Source organism: Scomber japonicus, chromosome 14 (assembly GCF_027409825.1).
Source record: "Scomber japonicus isolate fScoJap1 chromosome 14, fScoJap1.pri, whole genome shotgun sequence".
NCBI classification, from domain to species: Eukaryota; Metazoa; Chordata; class Actinopteri; order Scombriformes; family Scombridae; genus Scomber; species Scomber japonicus.
Window position 1 is genome coordinate 29,624,453 of NC_070591.1, and position 21,926 is coordinate 29,646,378.

Consider the following 21,926-nt stretch of genomic DNA (forward strand, 5'->3'; position numbering starts at 1 on the left):
CTGCATTTTAGTCATGTGGAGCTTCGTCCAACTCATCAGCTCATGTTTTGTTCATTATGAATCTTTTGTATTATACACACAGAGAATGCACAGTCTACTTCCCCCCTCAGTCCATTTTTGGACGATTTAGGCAAATACACCCTGATTACATAACTATCTTGTCTAAAGTCGTTTCAGCACTGGAGAGACAATTTGTACTGAAGTGTGCGTGTGTGTGTATGTATGTGTGTGTTTTGTCAAAATCTCTACAAATAAAACATTTCCACAAAGATAATTTCCTGTCACTCTCTCACACACACTTTATTTTTGCTGCTGTGAATCTCATACATTATTTGGTCTGCTTCATGAGAAGTCATGCAGTCAGTCTTCGTAAAGATGAAGTGAAAATCTGTACCTGCGTGTTTCTTGCATCATGTGTGTTGTGATTGGTGAAGGCAACATGACACTTATGTAATACATTCACAAACCCTGACATGAGTGACATCATATTGCCATCATGGGTTATCGTATGTGACATGTATACAGGATGAGCTGCTCATCCGAAGAGACATGGATCTGCTGTGGGCCAGAGAGAAAGAGCAGATTCAGTTAATTTGTCTGCGGGAAAGGTCAGAAAAGTCAAATAAAAATTGGAACAGGATCAGAGTAAAGATGATTCTGTCTGCCTCGTCTCACTGTAACTTCTTCAAATATCTTGTCATTGTCATCTTAACCTTTTTTGCATCTTTGGTTAAGATATTCTCTTTGGCTCTACTAAGATGAGTTTTTCTTTGGCATGATTCATCAGCTAGTTTGTGCTTGACATACATCTATTGTCCTTGTTCCATTATGTACTGAAAAGCAATGCTGCTATCATATGCTGATTTATAGTTAGGTCTTAAAAGGACTACTACAGGCTATAATAAGATAATATTATCTTTTTCAATATTTATTGAAATAGTGATTTTAAAAGACAGCTATTTAAAATGGTGAGAGTTGTAGTTTAATTAGGTTATATCTATATATATATGTCACTTTTGAATGCTATATAGTATATTTGAAAATTGGTTAAATTTAAGTATACAGCAAATGTTGTATTACTGTTGTCACTGGTGCCTAGATGAAGTTTGGACATGTTGTATTCCAGTTGGTTTGAACACACACATATGCACATACACACACATACAAACACACACACACACACACAGGCAGACAGGATCATGGAGTGCATTACTTTGTTTTTAGCACGACTCGTCTTCTGTGTCATGACCTCCTCAAAATGATGCTTCAGACGTATCAAGATTCTGATCGCGCTCCCTTCCGTCACACTTGCATGATCACACCTGCCTTGAATTTGCTGCAGGTAGATATCAGTTTTATGGTTGAGGCGGGGTAGAAAGCTGTGAAGAGATAAAAAAGTCAAAGATGACTTTGTGGTGTAAAAATAGCTTGAATACTTTTGTTAGGGAAAAAGTTGCTGACAAACTCTTGGCATATTTAACAAAAATTCAAAATAAGATGCAAACTAATAAATGACAACCATGATAGCTGATATATGAAACTGACACATGCCAAGCCAGTTAAATATGTAAAATGTAAACCTGTTATTATTTGCTTTTTAGTTCATTCAGATGAGGATACATAGGGGAAGAGGGGAGTATTCCACACCTAATCCCCCCAAGTATGACCCTCTTCTGTGGGCAGAGAGGCTCCTCTGAGCCCCCCTGCCTGGCTTGACTTCAGACAGAAAGCGAGATGAGTGTAAGAGGCGATAGATGACAGCACCTTTACACACTCACAGCAGGAGTGGTGTCTGACAGTTTCAGCTAATGATACCATTAACAAGCTGTCACGTTCATTTGGCAACAATTAAGGAAAACCCTGTCACGGGCTGAAAGGATATACTATATAAAGTATATATATATATATCCCCTCAGGAAAATCTTCCTTGACATCACTTGCAGAGACAGATACAGTATTTCTTTAAAGCACAAGGGACTGATGTCATTCTAACCACTCAGAGCCATATTGATTTATTGATAGACGATCACACAGCAAGGTTTAACCGGCACGTGCGTGTCTTGAGAGAGTGAGGTGTGTGACACGCAGTAAACAGCAGTGAGATATTGAGAGGGTCTCGATGAAGTTCAGTAGGCAGTGTGACAGTCAGGATTTTCAGCAGAGTATTGACTGCTCGACTGTCTGGAAAAGCAAAGTCTTTGTGGATTGGTTCTGCTTCTGACCGCTTACACTGTAGATGCTGAGGCTTTGTAGTGATGTATTGGAGCTCACTGACAATAACTGCCCAGTGTAAATACTAACAGCATGGCAAGGTGTTGCATAAGCTTACATCACCAGCTTAGCAGGAAAGCAGCATTGTGTATTATCCACCTATTAACAAACCTGACTGCTGCTTTTAAACCATTCTATAATCCTCTTACTAAAATGTAATTTTTTTGTTTTGTAATTGTAAACGTTTCAGCCATCATTAAGGTACTTTATATCTTGCTTCCTTCCCAGGTTAATGGTGTTAACATATTAACACATTTGTGACCCGGTGCTTTACTTTGGCTTAGTTTTAAGTTCAAAGTGTGTGTGTGTGTGTGTGTGTGTGTGTGTGTGAGTACAGCCTATAAGAAGTAATTGTTCCAATAGCAGCAGACTTGACTTGAGGTTACAGACAGCTTTTATCTGGCTCATGAGTGGGCAACTTTGATAATAGATAGGACCACGAAAATAATCATAATCACGATTATTTTGATCGATATTGAAATCGCGATTATAAAACACGATTATTCATAGATGTGTAAACATACGCATTTATTGAACCACCAGAACTCAACTTGAAATATATTTGAACACCACAACCAGAAATACATTAAAATCAAGAAAAATATATATAATGATAATTGGAAATAATAATAGCAATATGTAAAAACAATAAATAAAAATAAATCCAAAATAAAGCCAAAACCTACCAAAACAAAAATCCATTCACACGCTCTCACGCCACACCTGTCATTTCTCATGCTGAGAAGTGATCCCACCGCACAGAAATTAATATATTATGTAATCCATACATCCCAACTCTCTGCATATTGATAGCTGCTCCCTGACGCCTGCACATGAGACACAATCTCCCGGAATCTGGAGCGAACGAGCAAGAGCGCGCGCTAGAGAGTGACTGCGGGCGCGTGTGTGTGTTTCTCAATGCAGCGCGCGCGCGTGTGTGACTCTCAGTGCAGCGCGTGTGAGATGTCACTGAAGATGTCCCAGTCCTACCTTTCTTCTTGTCAACCAAAGGCCTTTCTGTCATTTTAAATCTCCCAGATCTGCGCAGAAACACACTGTAGTGGCAAACTTATATTTCAACACCAAAGCCACTATATTAATTAGCAGTGTGATGTTACAGCTGGCTCGACTCGTATGTTACTGTCTTCCTTAACTACTCACAAACCACCAGAGAGTTAGGTTGTAGTTTTGTTGTTTATTTTTCTTTGCAGAATCCATGTATTTCCATTAATACTTCTCTTGGATTTTACAACGGTCCACAACATTTTAACGTAACAGTAACATCTGAAGTGACGGTCAAAAAACCTTCTTTTTCTGTACCTATTAGCACTCTGCTAATCCGCGTCTTCTACCTTTTACAAGTCCTTCAAAAAACAAACACCATGCGCATGCGCAGCGCCTAACGCAGAAGGCATCAGCAGCGCCTACTTCAGGTGCTGTAGTAAATTTGACATCTATGCGATAAAAGGCAATATGTCATAACACAATCAAACCACTATAAAAACACTGTAATCTACATTAAAACTTTCAACTTTCTATAACATAATAAAACATAATATTGGCTCCTACACACACCGTTCCTCCAGCGCCTCTAACATAAGGGGCGGGACACAGAACTTGCTGGGAAAGAGGGGGGCGCTGGATTTATGTCACAGGTGCGCCGCGCCGGGCGGAACAATAATCTTTTTATGTCGATTATTACGTTTTTATAATTGCGGGAGGCCAAAATCGATATCGCGATTAAAATTCATTTAATCGTCCAGCACTAGTGACTGTGTACTTCCTACCAGGGGGATACTGTAACCCCATCACTCAATTAGCCAATTATAGTTACTAATGTAATGAAAACAACAGAATATATACCGATAGTTGAAATTTATTTTACTAAAATTTCTATTTTTCATATTTAAATGCATTTGAAATGTCTTGTCTAACAACTGGTGATTAAGATGTGAGGTAATATCTGCAACCAAAGCAATGTCACAGAGAAAAACTTCCCAGTGTTCCCATGAACACTGGGACTTTTTTAATTTTTATAACCTCGACATCATTACGCTACTGTTAATATTACTGTTAATTTACTGTAGTGAAGACTGATGTCATGGCTAGGCCAGCTTCTAGTCTCCATTGGCTTGTTTAATTCTTCCATTTCTTCCATTTGTCTTTCTGAAAATATAAATCATGTTCCTGTTGTTTGTTTTCTATATTCTACGATAACTTGCCATCCTCTAGAACAGCTACTTCCAACATGTTATTTTGGTTTCATCCATATCCATAAAACTCCAACACATTGTTCCAAAGTCAGTTACTGCTGCATACACACACTTAACTAGACATGCCTGAACAAGCCACGTTCATGAGTGTGTCTGTCTGTGGGACGATAACGTTTAGCCTGCTAACAAATAGGCATCATGGGAAATTGTGTTTTTCTGCTAAAAAAACATTAATGTTAAATAAGCAGTGATACACTTTTTAAAAAGCTGCTATCCTTATCTAAACACATGATTCAAGCCACACAACATACTGTTTTGAAAGGTTTTGTTCCGAGACTGGATATTTAATTATTAGTGTAATTACACGCCAGCTGGATTTTTTTTTTTTTTTTTCAAAATATTTTTATTGTCAATTTTCAAAGTAACGAACAATATACATACACACGTAATAATAATGATAATAAATAAATAAATAAAAATAAATAAATAAAAAATAAAAAAATAAAAAAACTTGACACAAACCATGATATGTCGAAATAAAGTACACACAGAAAGACTTAATGTAGTGTCCGAGTTAAATGTCCACTCGAGTGTGTCAGAGTAGAATATCCACTTGAGTGCATCAAATATATCAGTACTCTTCAGATACACATGATAATAATAAAAATGAATTTAAAAAATAGATAAATAAATAAACAAGATAAAAATAAAGAAAGACTTGACACAAACCATAACATATAAAACAGATTACACACAAAGAGGCTTAATAGACCATCAGAGTTGAATGTCCACTTGAGTGCATCAAATATGTCAGAATAGGTGCACTTTAGGGGGGTTAACTACAGTTCCAAATACTCCAGGATAGGTCTCCATATACCATAGAATTTCTGTAAGTTGCCAGATATCTCGTATGTCAGTTTTTCAATGTGGAGAATTCCTACCAACTCCCTCAGCCAGGCTTCGAATTTAGGTGGTGAGTCAGATTTCCACATTTTCAAAATGCATCTCTTTGCTATGACCATACCATAAGCCACCACCGTAGTAACATTTCGACCCATGTTCTCCAAAGTGTTAGAGATGCCAAATAAAGCGGTTTCAGGATCAGGGTCCAGGTTTACTTTAAGTGCGTGGGAGTACCACCTGAAAATCGAACACCAGAAATTCTGAATCTCAGTGCATAGCCAAAATTGGTGTGCAAGTGTGCTGTCTGATATCTTGCACCTTTCACACAGGGGAGAAGTTTGGGGGAAGATTTTATGCAGTTTAACCTTTGAATAGTGTAACCTGTGTATGACCTTGAATTGAATCAACTGTAACCTAGCGTTAACTGAGCAATGGTGAATGTCATTTAAGGCTTGTTTCCATATTTCGTCTTGAATCGTGATATTAAGATCAGCCTCCCACATTTGTTTAAATTTAACAGCAGGTTGTGCAAGTTTGTGAGAGAAAGTACAAACCAATTTTGAAATCAAACCTTGCGCTTCTGGTGGGCCAAGTAAGAGCTTAAAAATAGCACTTTCTTCTGGCAAGGAGTCAGATGATGAAATATTTTGTCTTATGTAATGACGCAACTGTAAATACCTAAAGAAGTTTGATTTTGGCAGGTCATATTTTTTTTGTAAAAATTCAAATGAGCATAAATGTTTATTAACATAGAGATCTTTTATGGACCCTATTCCTTTCCTACTCCACTCCTTAAAAACTGCATCTGTGTTTGAAGGAAGAAAGGCATGGTTATGCCATATAGGGGCGTGCACTGATGTCTTAGGAAGATCGCAAAATTTTCTGATCTGCATCCAGATTTTTTGAGCATTAGATATTGTGTAATGCTCTCCCTTGCAAGTGGCTCTCGGCCTTGGTAATGAAAAGAGAATTGCCCTGAGGGAGGTTTTTTGGGGTAAACTCTGTTCTATTGCTAACCAGGATGGTATCTCAGTCTGTGGATCAGGGTTATCAGCCAGTTGCCAATATACCATCACTCTACTGTTAGCGGCCCAGTAATAATGTAGGAAGCATGGTAGGCAAAGGCCTCCAGATTCCTTTGGCTTTTGAAGATGTTGTTTAGAGATTCTGTGTGCCTTATATCCCCAAATAAATGGTAAAATCACTGAGTCAATCATTTTAAAAAAGGACATCGGGATGAAAATTGGGATATTCTGAAACAAATAAAGGAACCTGGGCAGAGAGACCATTTTAATTGTATTTATACGGCCTATTAATGAGAGAGGCAATGTTCTCCATTTTTCAATATTCTTTTTTAGGGCGTCTAATCTCTCCATGAAGTTATATTTAAAAAGTAACTCTGGTTTTTTTTCTGGCAGATATGGGATAGATTGTTCGGGGTCTGTCAAAAAAATAGCGATGTCATCCGCGTAGAGTGATATTTTGTGGCTAATACCATCAATAATGACAGGCTTAATAAAATGATTTTCCCTTATACTAACTGCCAATGGCTCAATGGCTAGCGCGAAAAGTAATGGCGAGAGGGGACATCCTTGACGGGTGCCTCTCTCGAGCGGGAAGGGATGTGATCTGTCCTGATTAGTGACCACGGAGGCAGTTGGATTAAGGTAGGCCATCCGTATCCAGGAGACAAAAGTGTCTCCCAAACCAAATGATTCCATCACTCTAAACAGATATCCCCACTCCACCTGGTCAAATGCCTTTTCGGCGTCTAAACATAAAATGGCCTGCTTTGAACCTGTAGCAAATTTGTAATACATGATATTTATTAGCCGTCTTGTATTGAAAAAAGAACATCTGTTTGGAATAAACCCTGTCTGGTCTCTATGAATAAGAGATTCAATATACTGGTTTAGTCTGTTGGCTAATATTTTAGTAAAAATTTTGAAATCCACATTCAGCATAGAAATTGGACGGTAAGAGGCAGGGTTTGTTTCATCTCTATCTGGTTTAAGTATGAGAGCAATGTCCGCATTATATAATGTTGGTGGGAGTTTTTCTATTTCAACAGAGTGGGACAGCATCCTGAGCAGGAGTGGGGATATCTGCTGAGAATTTTTTTTATAGAACTCTGGTCCAAAACCGTCCGGCCCAGGGGCCTTTCCATTAGTAAAAGATTTGATAGAATCTGTCACTTCGTTCAAAGTTATTGTCGTATTCAAAGCCTCTCATGAAGCATCATCTAGCTTAGGAAGGGGACCATTTTTAAGCCAAGAATCCACATCACCTTTTGCTTTTGCCTTGTATAGTTCTTGATAAAACTGCACGAAACGCTTATTTATTGATTTTGGATTGGTAAGTATATCTCCAGTACCAGATCTAATTCTAAGTATAGCCCTGCTATTTTGCTGCCCCCTAAGTTGACGGGCTAGCAGCGTGTGTGGCTTGTCTCCTAGTTCAAAATAACGTGTCCGCAAACGGGACAGTTGATCACTGACTTGTTTTGTTAAAATTGTATTGTACTCATATTTAAGATGAATAATTTCTTGTAGTGTTTGATTATTGTTGCTTTGTTTATATTGTGTCTCCAGCTGAGATAACTTACTATCAATTTCAACCAATCTTGAGCTTCTTGATTTTTTTAATGATGCCTCATAAGAAATGGTATGACCCCTCATGACTACTTTAAACGTTTCCCATAAGTTTGAGTCTGAAGTATCAGAGGTGTCATTCGTGTCTAAGAATTCGTCAAATTTACCTGACAAATATTTACAGAAATCTGCATCATTAATTAAGTAAGGGCGGAGCCTCCAAGTCGTATGCTGTTTTTGTTGGTTAAAGTCTAAATTAACACTAACTGGAGCGTGATCTGAGATGACAGTGTTATGATATAGGAGCTTAGAGTCTAATAGAAAAAAATCAATTCGTGAGTATGAGTTATGCAACTTGGAAAAAAAGGAATACTCTCTATCTGTTGGATGCTGCAAACGCCAAATGTCTACAATGTTAGTTGAAGAGATTAGACTGTTTAAAGTGACTGATGCATTTGAAGGGCTAGATTGTTTTTTTGAAGATCTGTCCAGGTGCCAGTCTAAGATCGCATTAAAGTCTCCAGCGATAATCAAGTTTGTATTTGAGAGGTCTGGCAGTTTACCAAATATTTTACGGAAAAAGCCTACATCGTCCACATTTGGACCATAGATATTAACCAGAGTGACATGTATAGAGTAAAGCTGTCCAGTTACAATTAGAAATCTGCCACTGTCATCACTAATAGTATTTATGTGATGAAAAGGTATATTCTTTTTAATTATAATGGCTACCCCATGTGCCTTGCTAGAAAATGTAGACTGAAAAATGTGTCCTGCCCAGTTGCACCTTAAACGAGACTGCTCAGACGGTCTAATATAAGTTTCCTGTAAAAACACCAAGTCAGAAGATAAAGATTTTAAATGGGTGAAAACCTTCGCTCGTTTAATAGGATGTCCCAATCCCTTTACATTCCAGCTAACCATAGTAACCCCCTTACCTCTACTACTATTCACTGGTAGCATGACATATTGTGACAGTTATTACTTGAATAGTGGACACACTGAAAGCCTCAGACATAAACACGAAAAAACAAAAACATACAGGTGTACCGAACGTGTACAAAACCACACCCTCCCCCCAATCCCACTTTCCCAAACAAAGTAGGAAAAAAAACCCTAAACATACTGTTAGGGGGGAATCCAGCTGAGCTTATCCTAATACTAAGCTGTGAAAACGCTAATAGCAACCTCTCATCTCGCTTCCCCTCCAATAAAGTCTTTTGTAAATGAAACACTCACAATGAAACAATTTAAGTAAATGTGTAAGGCAATTAAACAGCCAAATAAGGGATACCATAGATCCTGTAAACGTTTGCTTAAGAAGACATAATTCACATAATATTATTATTTTAGGATTTGACCTGATCTGTTGTTAAATGAATTACAGTTTCAAGGCGGCCATGAGACCAGCCTTGCTACGTTTACAGAGTTTGTCCATGGTGACCAACACTCACAACACTCCTAGGACATCTTTACGTGTCGAGATTGTCTGCGAACCTCTCCGCCTCCTCTGGGGTATTGAACGTGGAGGTGACGTTGCCGTGGGTAACTCTCAGGCGGGCTGGGTAGATGAATCCCGTGCGAAGACCAGCAGACTTGAATCTTTTCCTGGTGTCATCAAAGAGTTGACGCTGTTTCATAACCTCAGCCGGAAAATCCGGAAAGATATGGATGCGCTGACCTTGGTACATCAGAGGGGATTGTTGTGCTGCAAACCTCATGATGAGCTCCTTGACACGATAGTTGTGTATCCTGGCAATTAGCACACGGGGCCGGTTAGCGCCGTTAGCAGGCTGTCCACCCAGCCTGTGTGCACGGTCAACTTCTATGTGTCTCGGAAAGTGTTCCTTCCCCAGCAGATTTTCAATAAAGTTGGCCACAAACTCAACCGGGCGAGTAGACTCAGCATTTTCAGGCAGGCCTATTATCTTTATGTTTTGGCGTCTTGAACGTGCCTCAAGGTCCACAACTTTATCTTGTAATGCCTTGTTAGCATCCCCCAGGCGTTTAGCCTGTAGCTCAAGTGCGGCTAATCTGTGGTCGTGGTCGCTGGCCATTACTTCCACTGCGGAAAGACGAGACGCATGTTCCGTCAGTGTAGCTTGGCTGGCTTGCAGAGACTCTTCCAGCGTGTTGAACCTCTCGACCATTTGCTTGCTCATCCCGTTTATAGCATGGAGAATAGCTGCACTTTCTAGTGAGGGACTAGCTGTTAGCTCAGTTAGCAGGCCACATTCAAAAGTTTCCGAAGTTTCTTCTTCGGGCTTCTTGGCCGTTTGCTTCTTTGGTGGCATCTTTAAAACGTCCCTTGCGAGTTTTACAACCTTCCTCTTACTGTCTTTGGTCAAAAAAGTGGTGTTTTTATGAAAAACTCGATTTATCGGAGCGGAGCCTCACCTAGGCACGTCTAGTCTGTCATGTGCGCTCTAGCGCTCCACGCCAAATGGATTTTTAAGTATGTTTTCTTATCTCTGAAATAGAACCTACAAGTTCTGGTTTCACTTTAGTTCTATTTTAGCTTGAGTCCTGTTGTTTTAATCATTTCTCAGTTATGATAACATTATCTTCAACAGCCTGAAATAGTCTCTTTGTTTTACTGCAGACCAAAAAACATTGATGGCAGCTTGTTCAGCAGGGATTTGAGATTCTTCTGCCACCTGTTCAGGGTGGGCGTTTTCTAGTCAGTTTCTTCAACTAACTACTTTGACTTAAACACAACTTACATTTTTATGTGATATTCTTTATTGAATATAAAGATTTATTTTTTTTTACATGTCAAAAAAATCCAAATTAAAGATAAACTATCTATACTTTCAAAGCATCCAACCTCATCTTCCCTTATTATACTTTCTTTACCCTTGTCAGTCCTGTACAGATGCATTTTCAGACAGCAGAAGGAGCAATCAGCCAAGACAAAGCAATTTTTATTTGATAGATATTAACACTGGTTTTAATTGAATGTATCATAGCATTAAATTGGCTGAATTGTGTATATAGAATTTCACAAGTAACACAATTTGCACCAGACAGTAACTTCATCTTATTCCAAAAAAAATCCAACTGTATAGTATAACAGCTCTAACTTACAGGAAAAAAGTAATGTAATTACCAAACACATTACCCCAACAGTGACCCAGAGTATTATCTCTCCTCGTCCAACTCTCATCATAACTCCACATTCAACACAAGCCTAAAACTCTGTTCTGTAGCAGGAACGTTTAGGCACATCGTCTTCTCACATGGACTCTAATAGACACGAGACACAGCTTGTTCCACTCTGTACGCTTTAAGCAGCAGTTAAACTTGAGTTATTTCAGATAATCAGTGACGGAAGCCAGGGCAGTTACAGATATGGAGTTAGTTATCATGAAGACTTGATGGCTGGTTGACTACAATCTGATTCAGCAAACATCAGGTTATAAAGAGAAAGACATCGAGATGAGTGATGGTGTTCCCGCTTTCACTGAGCAGCATGGGTTCCTGAAATACAATGCTAATGTACATACTAATGTAATAATATATGTATGTGTTCTATAACCATACAAAACAGTAACCTAGATATCATATGTCCTCTATAGAGAAAGCAAAGATGGTTGGTATCACGTGTAGCATGTAATAGGACTGTACAGTAGGAGCCACATGCTCATGGCCTGATTCTTTTCTCTCCAGGGACGAGGTTGTAGCACACACACACACACACATGCACACACACTGTACACACACAGGACTTTAACTGACTAGTGATACCCCCGATAACTAACGCACAATACGCAGAAAACCAAATACATACATGCCACACATAAGAACATTCTCTACGCTCTTCATGGACAGAGAAACACATTAACACATGTACCCACATGTGTACGCCTGCCAAGGGACGCTAATGAAGATAAAGTAGCTAATTAAGGATGACATTGAGGAGCGATGGGCGTCCATGTTATGTGACGTTATGGGGTCGGTTTGGACCTATAGACATAGGACTCTGGCCAATATAGGACAGCATGTTGGCGAGAGAGGGAGGGAAATATTTTTAAGGTTCCCTGGTGTTTAAGATTACCTCGAAGCATTTCTTCTACACACACTCATACGCTGCTGGCCTAGATCTATGAAGTGGGTGATCCCTTCCGGTACTGGCTCTATACGATCTGACATCTGGAGGGAATTCCACCACACATTCACATACATCCATTCACCTATTCTTCGTATGAATCAGTTCCTACCTCCTCTAGGCTCTTGTTTTCCTGCACTTGTAACACCAGCTAGTGGTCCAAACACCATCTTTATGCAATTTCCTTCAAGTGCAGGTCTACTTTCTGCGTGTGTTCGGTCATTTTCTGGCACCAGATGGACGTGTTTGTGCTGAAGTGGGAGGAAAAAAAGCTGTGGCTGACGCTGTGTTTTTGTGCTGATTGGGCAACAGAGGGCAATTTCGTTGCTTATTTTGGCATGAAATTGTGTTTGCGCTTAAAACCTGCTCAGACCACCAGTGTTTGGTGACCTCAGCTGGTGCAAGCACACAAGCGTCGAGCCCGAAATCACAAAGCACCTTCACCATTCACTGCTAAAACTGTATGCATGTTTGCTAATTAAACATTATAAGCATGTCTACTGCAAAAAAACCCACTAACAGGAAACTAACTGGGTGGTTGGACACTATCCCAGCACACATTGGCTCAGTGGCAGAGCTTTTAAATAGTGAATGTCTCTCTGAGGTTGCCTTGGATTCCCTGATCTGTCTGTAAAACTGATTAAGTAGCTTGAGTGAGCGGTGAAAGTATTTAAGACTAAACAGCAGCTTTTTTTTCAGATATCCTGGATGATTGAGAATCTTCACAGACAACCCACAGAGTTCTGCTCCTGGCTGAGCCTCTCATATCTTAACTTAGAGGACGCTGTGACTTTTAAGCAGTTCATCATCAGACATAATGTCAATGTGCCTCCTTCCTAGATCTGTGTATTCCTTTTACAATTTATGAAGAGACTTTCTACTCTGATCTAGGATGGTCGTCTGCTGGCTGAGCTTGAGCTCATTGTCACTGAGTTGTCTTAAGTAAAACGTTGCCTCTGCCAGCTGTTGTTCCTGATGTTTGGAGTTGCTGCTCTGAGCTTTCTAGAGAAGCACAGGTCTTGTCATACGGGTTCTTCCACTTCTACCTGTCTAGTCTTGCTCTCTGGCAAGACCAAACATTTTCAAAGAGGTGAAACATGGAGACAGAGAGATTATACCGAAAGATATAAACTATGCAAACCAGGGCAGTAGATAGAATTTCATCTCAGAGCTTATGTAACCTTCTATCACTTTTTAAACCAAGCAAGTCAACTGTATATCTAAGAAAGCATGCAGCGAAGCAACAGATGAGCTTGTTCTGAAGAACAAAATAAAAAAAACAGGTTGTCGTTTGATGAAAGTCGTGTTTGAATGTTTCAGCACCAAGAACAGCACACATCACTATATGCACATTGATGGATTCATGATCCACCAATGAGAGACTGCAACACTTACAACAGGAATAACATCAAACGTAAGATAGACACAGCGGTCGAGGCAGATGGTCGCCAACTTAGAGTCCGGTTCTGTGTGAGGTTTCTTCCCATTAAAGAGGAGATTTTCCTTGCTGCTCATGTGGGAATGTTGGGTCTCTTTAAATTAAATGAAAGAGTGCAGTCTAGACCTGCTCTATGTGTAAAGTACCTTAAGATAGCTTTTGCTGTGATTTGGTGCTATATAAATAAATATTGACTGTTGATTGATTGATGGTCTACAACACTTTGTAAGGCCTATTCAAAGACAAAGTAGACAGTCTACAACTCCACAGGCAGTGGCACAGACATAAGCTGAGATCTGGCAAGCACAAAAGATTTCTTCATAACCAAAATATTTGAGTTAATAAATACTAAGTATGGATGTCAGTAACTTTGTTGAGCCCAATATTACTTAAGAAAAGAGCTGCGACATTAGGGAAAATATAAAAAAATCATAGAAATTATTTAGTTTGGGCTGTTTTTATACTTTTTATCATCTTGTGACTCCACACATTTATTAAAGTTAGATAAATTAAGTCTGAAATGAAGCATTTATAATAGCAGTAATGTGGTCAAACAGCTCATTGTAAAGAAATAAGACATATAGTAAGATAACATGTCATTTCATCTAAACAGTTAACACAGTAGCCTAAAACAATAAATCACATTATATTTAATTATAAAACTCAAGGATTACATTTAGACAGCATTTGTATGTCCTCATTAAAAATAGATGATGAAACTTCCACCTTTCTTTGTGTATATTCTTTATGAGTTTTGGTTCATGTCATGAAGAGTATCACTACAAGTATCAAATACACCTCATACTCTAGTTTTGTCTATGCATGAATGAATCCTCACAAGCAACAAGCAGACAGCTCCTGCACACACAACAATAGGTGACTGAAGCACTTAGAAATGCAAAACTGTGAAAAATCCTCCTTATTCAAAGCATTGGAGGGCTCAGTACAAGCTATATTAAACTCACCAGTTATCCCTGCTCAGCCTGCTGTAGTTTAGTATTGTGCATGTGTATATTCCATCATTCTTCATAGAACAAAATCATCCAAACAGGTCAACGAACATTGTACATATCACAGTCCCTCGCTTCAACTTCATCCTCCTCTTCCTCTTTGTCTTTGTCATTGTTTACGTCCTGCTCAGCACAAAGCAAAGTGAGGTTAGACAGTCTGACCTCATCCATGCATGAACACAAACAGCTCTTAATGAACCTCAGACAGCTGAACCTTCATCTTCAACACAAACATATCTCATATTTTATATTTTATTTTTGGAGTTGGTCATAAACTTTGAATCGTGATAGTTACCTTAAAGATATAAAGATTTAAAAAAATTCTAAATCATCCTCTGGGAATCTTGGATGTCAATGAAATTCCAAACCAGTCGCTCATTTTTAAGATATCTTCTTAAGAGTGTTGTTCCTACTTGACAGGAAGTAAAGTTATACCATAAACCCAACACATAGATATCACCACACTCAAATAATAACAAACACTATGATCAGATGAAGATAAACCTTTAACCCAATAGCCCAAGAAAAATATGAAATACTGAATCCTGAGCAATAGTCTGCCTCGCAGCGCTTCAATCCAATTTATTGATATAGCACCAAATCATAAGAGAAGGTATCTCAAGGCACTTTTCAAATCTGGACTGTTCTTGTTAATTTCCAGAGAAACAACATTCCCCCCATGAGCAGCATTTGGTGACAGCAGCGAGGAAAAACTCCTCTTTAACAGGAATAAAGGTGGCGCAGAAGCGGGACTCTTCACAGGCAGATTGACTGAATTTGACATTGAAATTGATCAATATTAACATGCAAATGTTCACATGATCCTCACACACATTCCTCTGTGCCATGTGGAGCTGCTTCAGCGACAAGCCGCTCATACCACTGTGTTTACCTGTGTGACTGATGGAGATAGCACACACGGCTGATAGCATGTGCCCCTGGTTTGATTTTTTTATTTCTTGTGTGTGTGTGTGTGTGTGTGCGAGAGTTACTCACTGTTATGTCACACCCCCCGTCCCCCCACCACCACCCCCAACCCATCCCCCCTGTGTCTTACCTTTTACGTCACGTCGCTATAGCAACCCCAGCAGTGGCGATGCATTCTGCTTCACTGGACCACCAACCACCTAAAACACTCACAGAGAGGTGTGTGTGTGTTTGTGTGTGTGTGTGTGTCTTTGTGTGTGTGTGTGTGTGTGTGTTAGTGCCGCAGATTGGAGCACAGACTAGAGTTATTAAGTAATGACAAGACAAAGAGAGGACGCCTGTGGAGTATGTCAAGTGTGTTCCAAGCTTTGAACTTGTTCAATGTCTTCTAGTAATGTCACACACACACACACACACACACACACACACACACACACACACACACACACACACACAGGCACAGTGGCTCAGGGGAAGAGCATACAGTAAGTCACAGCTGTATATAATCTTTGGTGCTGATGCAGCTTGGCAGATTTCAGCCTTCGGTTCTGTTTGTGGAGCTCCACACACTGTAAGCAAGTGCTCACATCTGTGCATTGAGTGTGTGTGTGTGTGTTTCAAGATTAAATGCACATTTCTTTTCACAAGTAAGATTAAAGGATCAGCTCATCAACGTACATATTGAACAGTATTTTTCCATTCAGATGGTTTTGGTTTTATTTGTGTGGGTTTTGACATTTCTGCCTGCAGCTCAATAGTCTAAACATTACATTAACACATCAAAACTGTCTCAATTTACACATCAAAAAAGTCAAAGCTCCAACAACACTTGTAGTGTAGCCTTCATCAGTGGCATTATAAAACACATCAGGATTCAGAGGATTTAAAAAGCAAAAAAAAATCAAAAAGGTGGAAAAAATATGCAAAAAAATAACCATCCAGACATGTATCAGCCAATGGGGTATCTAACAAGATGGGTTGGGTATATGGTCATGTGACTTCAGGCCAATCATTATCCCAGGCAGGCAGGCTAATAGACACAGGAGACACCATATTTGGTCCATAGACCAGAAAGACGCAATCAAAGGGTCAATACTGGAGTTAGTACAATTTAAACATCAAACAGATACAGAGGAACATTAGCATTCATGTTGAAGTCTTGTTTCTGGCCAGTTAAGAAATGTAAGTCCAATATGCAATCTACTTTTAGCTCTGTTATGATTTAAATATCTGGCTACTTTTACTGCTAAATGCTTTACTATGTTCACCAGCTAGTCGCTAACTTTGCATGTCTGCAGTTTGTTGGTGATCAGATTTTTCACTATGAACAGCTGCAGCTAGAGAGAAGTGACACAAAACCAAAACAGTAAAGTCGTGTCTACAATAGACCTGTCACGTTAACTACTGTTATTAGACGATATATTGTAAATAATCGCGATAAACGATATTATTGTCATTTAAAGATCATTTCATACCACTGATATAATGATAATATAATAGCATAATAATGAAAGGGGGAGTAGGGGGTGGGATTGGAGAGTAAAAACAGAGTGTGATTATAGTTGGGGACAGAGTTATTTACCTTTAATTCTTCTACAGTCTCCACTCAGGATGTACACAGTGAGGAATGGAGGACACTACTAGCTTAGCCAATGTGACATGAATAGCCTCTTAGCTGCTAATGTGAAGTGTGACAATACTGAGGTCAAAGGTCATGTCCATGTATCATATGATAAGTCCATGTATAGACATGATGATGCTGATATGTACGTTATTTTATGATAAGTCGATAATTATTGTGAATGGACTGTGGCTGCAAAACCGAAACAATGAGCTGAATGTTACTGAAACAGAGAGGTGATTTCTTTGATTTGTCACCTTTCACAGATCATAATTTGACTCACTGTTGATATAGAAATACTGATTACATTAGGTTTAACTATAGCTGTCTTTCAGATATAAAGTTAAATGCACAAGCTCACAAAAATAAAATGATGTGTGTATTTTCAAGCACACCTTTATGATTGATGTATTATTCTATACACTTGTACTTCAAGATGTAGAATTCAGCCTCTTACAGCAGCTCCACTCATCATTGCAAAGCATCCTGTTCCAGCTCACTGCCTCTTCTATTCTACTCTCCCATCAGCCTGCGACGTGACTGTTTGCAAAACGTCGCCGGCGCTTCATGTTTCTGCATTTTGATAAATATAGCAGAGCGCTGCACTATTTATAGAAGCCCCGGCGTGCTCTGCACCTAAGTTGGGGGGCCTGTTGGATGGTGGGAGAGGAGATGGGTTGGAGGTGGGGTGCTTGAGGATACCGTGACCCAGATGACTGAGCTGGAATGATCGGCCCAGCGGCGCTCAGCGTGCCGCCGTACTAATGCTCCCGCAGGAACGTGGTGACACAAGATGCATGTCTCATTGTCTCTTTGTTCTGTGGAGGACAGAGGAATGTTTGGAGTGTTTAGGAATGTCAATTAACTGCCGAGCTAAGAGCTTGTACATCATCATCATTTCTGTATTAGAGAGTAAAACGTCTGCAAGCCCGTTCATCAGTAGAAATATTAAAACTCCCTCTACTTTGTAGAAACCACGTTTCTTGATTCTTGAATGTTTAGCGATGCATTCAGTGTCTTTTCTAAATCCAAGTCCTCAGGCAAAGAGCTGCCACTAATGGTTTGTGTGGTGTTTTTTGTTTGAAGTGAGTCCTCATGCAACCATTAACCATTCCACCATCTCTTTCTCTTTTGTTGCTTTCTCTCTCTCTTTTCCCGTTTTAAGGATATCACGTTTCCAGCTCTGTGGTGGTGGAAGAGGCCAGGTGGGAGAGTCGTCACCTTCTGCAGGAAGTCTACGACAACGAGTCCAGGCTCTACTCCGAACCTGAAAAAAACTGCACCGAACCAGGTAAGACCTGCTGAGATGAAGCAGTTTAAATGAGCCCATTTGTGTGTTTGCAAGCAACACGGAGAAAGAATTAATGTCAGTATCTCCAGGCCAAGTGTTGGTATTAATGTCATATTTTTCAAAAGCTTTGATTAGTGCATCTAATTGATTCATTTCTGTATGAAACATGCACTCTGTGTCTTACTGTGGAGTTTTTGGATGTGGTTGGACTGATGAAGTGGAATTCCTGCCAGCTGCTGCCAAAGATACTGTAGTATGTTCCCATTTATTCTATTCAGTTTGTGCATCTTTTTATTGTCAAAACAGCAGCTGGTATAAAACCTTATTCTTTCATGGATTCATAACTAAGTCGAATCTTAACACACAGACATGAAACACACATAGATATCATTAAGTGTTACATACATATTATCTCCTATGTCCATCTCCAGTAAACTCAAATGATAGAAAAAAGCATTCAGAACTTGCCTGAGAATTATCACATTTTTAAGTTTTCTCCAGTATTAAATGTAATCCAGTGATAGTTGTCTGTATATCTATGTGGACATGCATTGAGGCAAAGAGGAACTGCATATACCTTATTGGGTGTACTTATTAATGGTGCCAATTTTACAAAATATGAACAAATATAGGTGACTCAAACAATAGCAGTACCTACATTACATCTTTCCTCATACTTTATTTTTTAGTTGTTGTTATATTTCCATCTAGACTCACAGGTCAGTCTCTAAAAGCTTCACTCAGAGACACTGAGGACAGTCTCTCAGGTTTTGTTGTCAAAACTGGGTGGAAACAATTACAGAGTTTTAAAAAAATCTGCATTGAAGAACCAGTCAAAAGTGTAATTTCAGATAAGACATGTCCTTGACAAAATGTAAGGGCCATAGGTTTGTTACAGGCAACTCCCATGCATTCAGAAATCTCGAGACTTCAGTAGATGAAGAATCTCTGACTGTTTGATATCCCAATGCTAATTTCCATCCATGTATCTAAGTAAAATGGTAAAACGCAGTTGAGCAGTTTTAATGGACATCCACGGTGTTAAATACAGCTGATCATACCATCTTGTAAAGGACTTTGGGGTTAGAAGGATATATGTGAGTCAAGTTGATTTGGACCAATGGCCCGTCACTTGTGGTGTACCTCAAGGAAGTGTAATTGGACCATTAGTGTTGTAATCAAGTCTGGATCCCAGCTCCTGTATGCTGTTGGAAAATACTTTATAGCATGTCTCCACAGGCAGTCGTCATGGATACAAAGTGAAACCAATATTCAACATTATGAATTCTCTTTGTAGTCTTTTATTTTAGAGTTCTGTCACTTCAATGCATAGAATTGTTTTCCTGGAAAGCACCATGTAACTTTGTACCATTTATAGTAGTTTTTCTTTCCCTTGAGATTTCATTGAAGGAAAAGCTCAGTATAACCCAATTAATTATCAATGTATCATTCTCTCTATATGCTTAATTATACACTTAATTAGCATGTTCAGCTGATATGCTATTCACTGACTAAAAGGCTTTCTTGATTAAACCTCAGCAATTAATGGAGTCTATTCATTGGAAATATATCGATTAAACACAGTCTTTATTATCCCTGTAATTAGCATCAGATGACACAGTTTTGTCTTCCATAGTTCTGTATTACAAAATGTATGAAAATAAAAATAAAATAAAAATGTGTATATTTATATGAGGGTTTTGGTGGTATTAGGTAAACTGCACATCTACATATTGGAATAGCTTTTTCCAATGGTTTCTTAAAGACTCTCCTGGCTGCGTGTGTTGAGGTTAGTGATTGGATCCTGTACAAAAACAGAAAAATGAGCTGTCCAATGAAAGAAAGAAAAAAAAATACATAGCGTGACTCTTCCCTTCACCCTTCCACACAAACACACACTAGTCAGTCTCCAGAGAGATGACTACAGAGGAGCTGAACTGAAGATGAACAGCACTCCCTCTGGTGAAGAGCTGGAGACAAACACAGTGAAAGTGAAGGAAAGTGAGGGAGGATGTTGATGTTAAGATGAAAGCTGAACATCTCCCAGGTAGAGATGCCACCATGAGCAAATTTTCCCCCCGCGGTTAATAAAGTCAGATTTTAGATAGAAGATAAGAAATGCATTGGTAACACTCAATACCACTCATCTTTGATCTTTGACATTCTTTTTTTTTTTGTCTAGATCTTCCACCTTACATATGAGTTAGTAATGCTGTGCCTGAGGCTGGCTTTACACGACAACGCTCCCGGGTGAAACCGACAAAATATTTTATCAGATGTGCCTTTCGTTTAGACGGCGACAGCGTTTTTGGGGCTTAAAAACGCAAAAAAATGAACCCACCCTCCAGAGTGGAAATCTTAAAGACGCTCCACCGTCGTGTTCCCGTCTAAAGGGTTGAAAACGCAAAAGTGTGCTCTGAGCTGCTCTTGGTGTTGTTGTATGGCAGTGCTTCACAGTACCACCTAGCCACCTGGCATGCATACTACATCAAATTTCACACACTTTTGCGTCACCGTGTGCATGCAGATTTCCACCCAAAGACGCTCGTCTAAACGCGAAATAAAAAGTGGGAACGCAACGCCACTTTTGCGGATTGTGTTCATATCGTTGTCGTGTAAAGCTAGCCTAAGACTACTGCTGCTCAGTGAGTCCTCCTATGCGTGCAACTAAAGTAGACACACACGCAGACATATGAGCTGAAGCAGGACTGCTGCTTAGAACCAGAACCGGAGCAACCAGCCTGCCATCTGGAGAGGGACAGGCCGACAGCGGGACAATTTCTGCCCAAAATGAGCACAGAAACCCAGGGGGGAAGACGCGAGAGCAGCTGCTCACTAACAGCTCCGTGTGTTTACAGCAGAGAGCAGGAGAGAGGACAGACGTCTCACTCTGCTGCTCTGTGCTACGACGGTCACGGAGCAGAAAGTATTGGAACGTGAAAGAACGCGTGCCCCAATGAATGAATGAACTAAATGGGTTTTTATTTCTATTTTTTACAAAAAGCAAAACGACGATTAGGGTGGTATACCCGAAATCCCAGGTAGAAATCCTCTGCTCAACCCGTGACTTAAATGCTGCTGTCATCTCAGCACGCCCACCCCCCCCCACCCCCCCACCCCCATCCTCCCGCCCGTCTGCTTGTCTCGTCCTCTCGGGCTGCGTGTTTGTGTTCTCTGCGGGCTCGTGTGTGTGTGTGTGTGTGTGTGTGTGTGTGTGTGTGTGTGTGTGTGTCTCCGCGTGTTTTCCCCACGGTGCGGAGTGTGTGAGTGTTTTCCATGTGGAATCCTGGGGCTTTACAAGGCTGACGTCCTGCCAAGCATTCTCTTGATCTCATTGTAAACACACCGCCTCCATCTAATGCACGCATGCACACACACACATACATACGCATGCACGCACACTCCTCCTTCTTTGCAGTTTGGGGATGCAGAGACGAAGTCTGACTGGATTGGTACAGACGAGTTATATTTAGACAGCACATAGTTTGTAGCCTGTTTCTGTTTAATTACACTTTGTCTCCTGAAACACTAATTACCTTAATAGGGATTATTC

At 39.8% G+C, this 21,926-nt stretch overlaps 1 protein-coding gene and 1 long non-coding RNA gene across 2 annotated transcripts in view; one reads left to right on the top strand and one right to left on the bottom strand.

Moving 5' to 3' along the window:
* The window catches only part of slc24a3 (solute carrier family 24 member 3), a 114,208-nt gene that overhangs the window by 22,251 nt on the left and 70,031 nt on the right, over positions 1–21,926 (top strand). The window contains exon 2 of the mRNA XM_053332683.1: positions 18,248–18,373. Coding sequence (XP_053188658.1) covers positions 18,248–18,373 — 126 coding nt within the window. The remainder of the gene's footprint in view (positions 1–18,247; positions 18,374–21,926) is intronic.
* LOC128372587 (uncharacterized) lies at positions 404–12,288 on the bottom strand. Its single transcript, XR_008322911.1, has 3 exons — positions 12,199–12,288; positions 1,214–1,379; positions 404–558 (listed from the first exon to the last, which is right to left on the bottom strand). It is a non-coding gene; the product is annotated as an uncharacterized LOC128372587 (long non-coding RNA).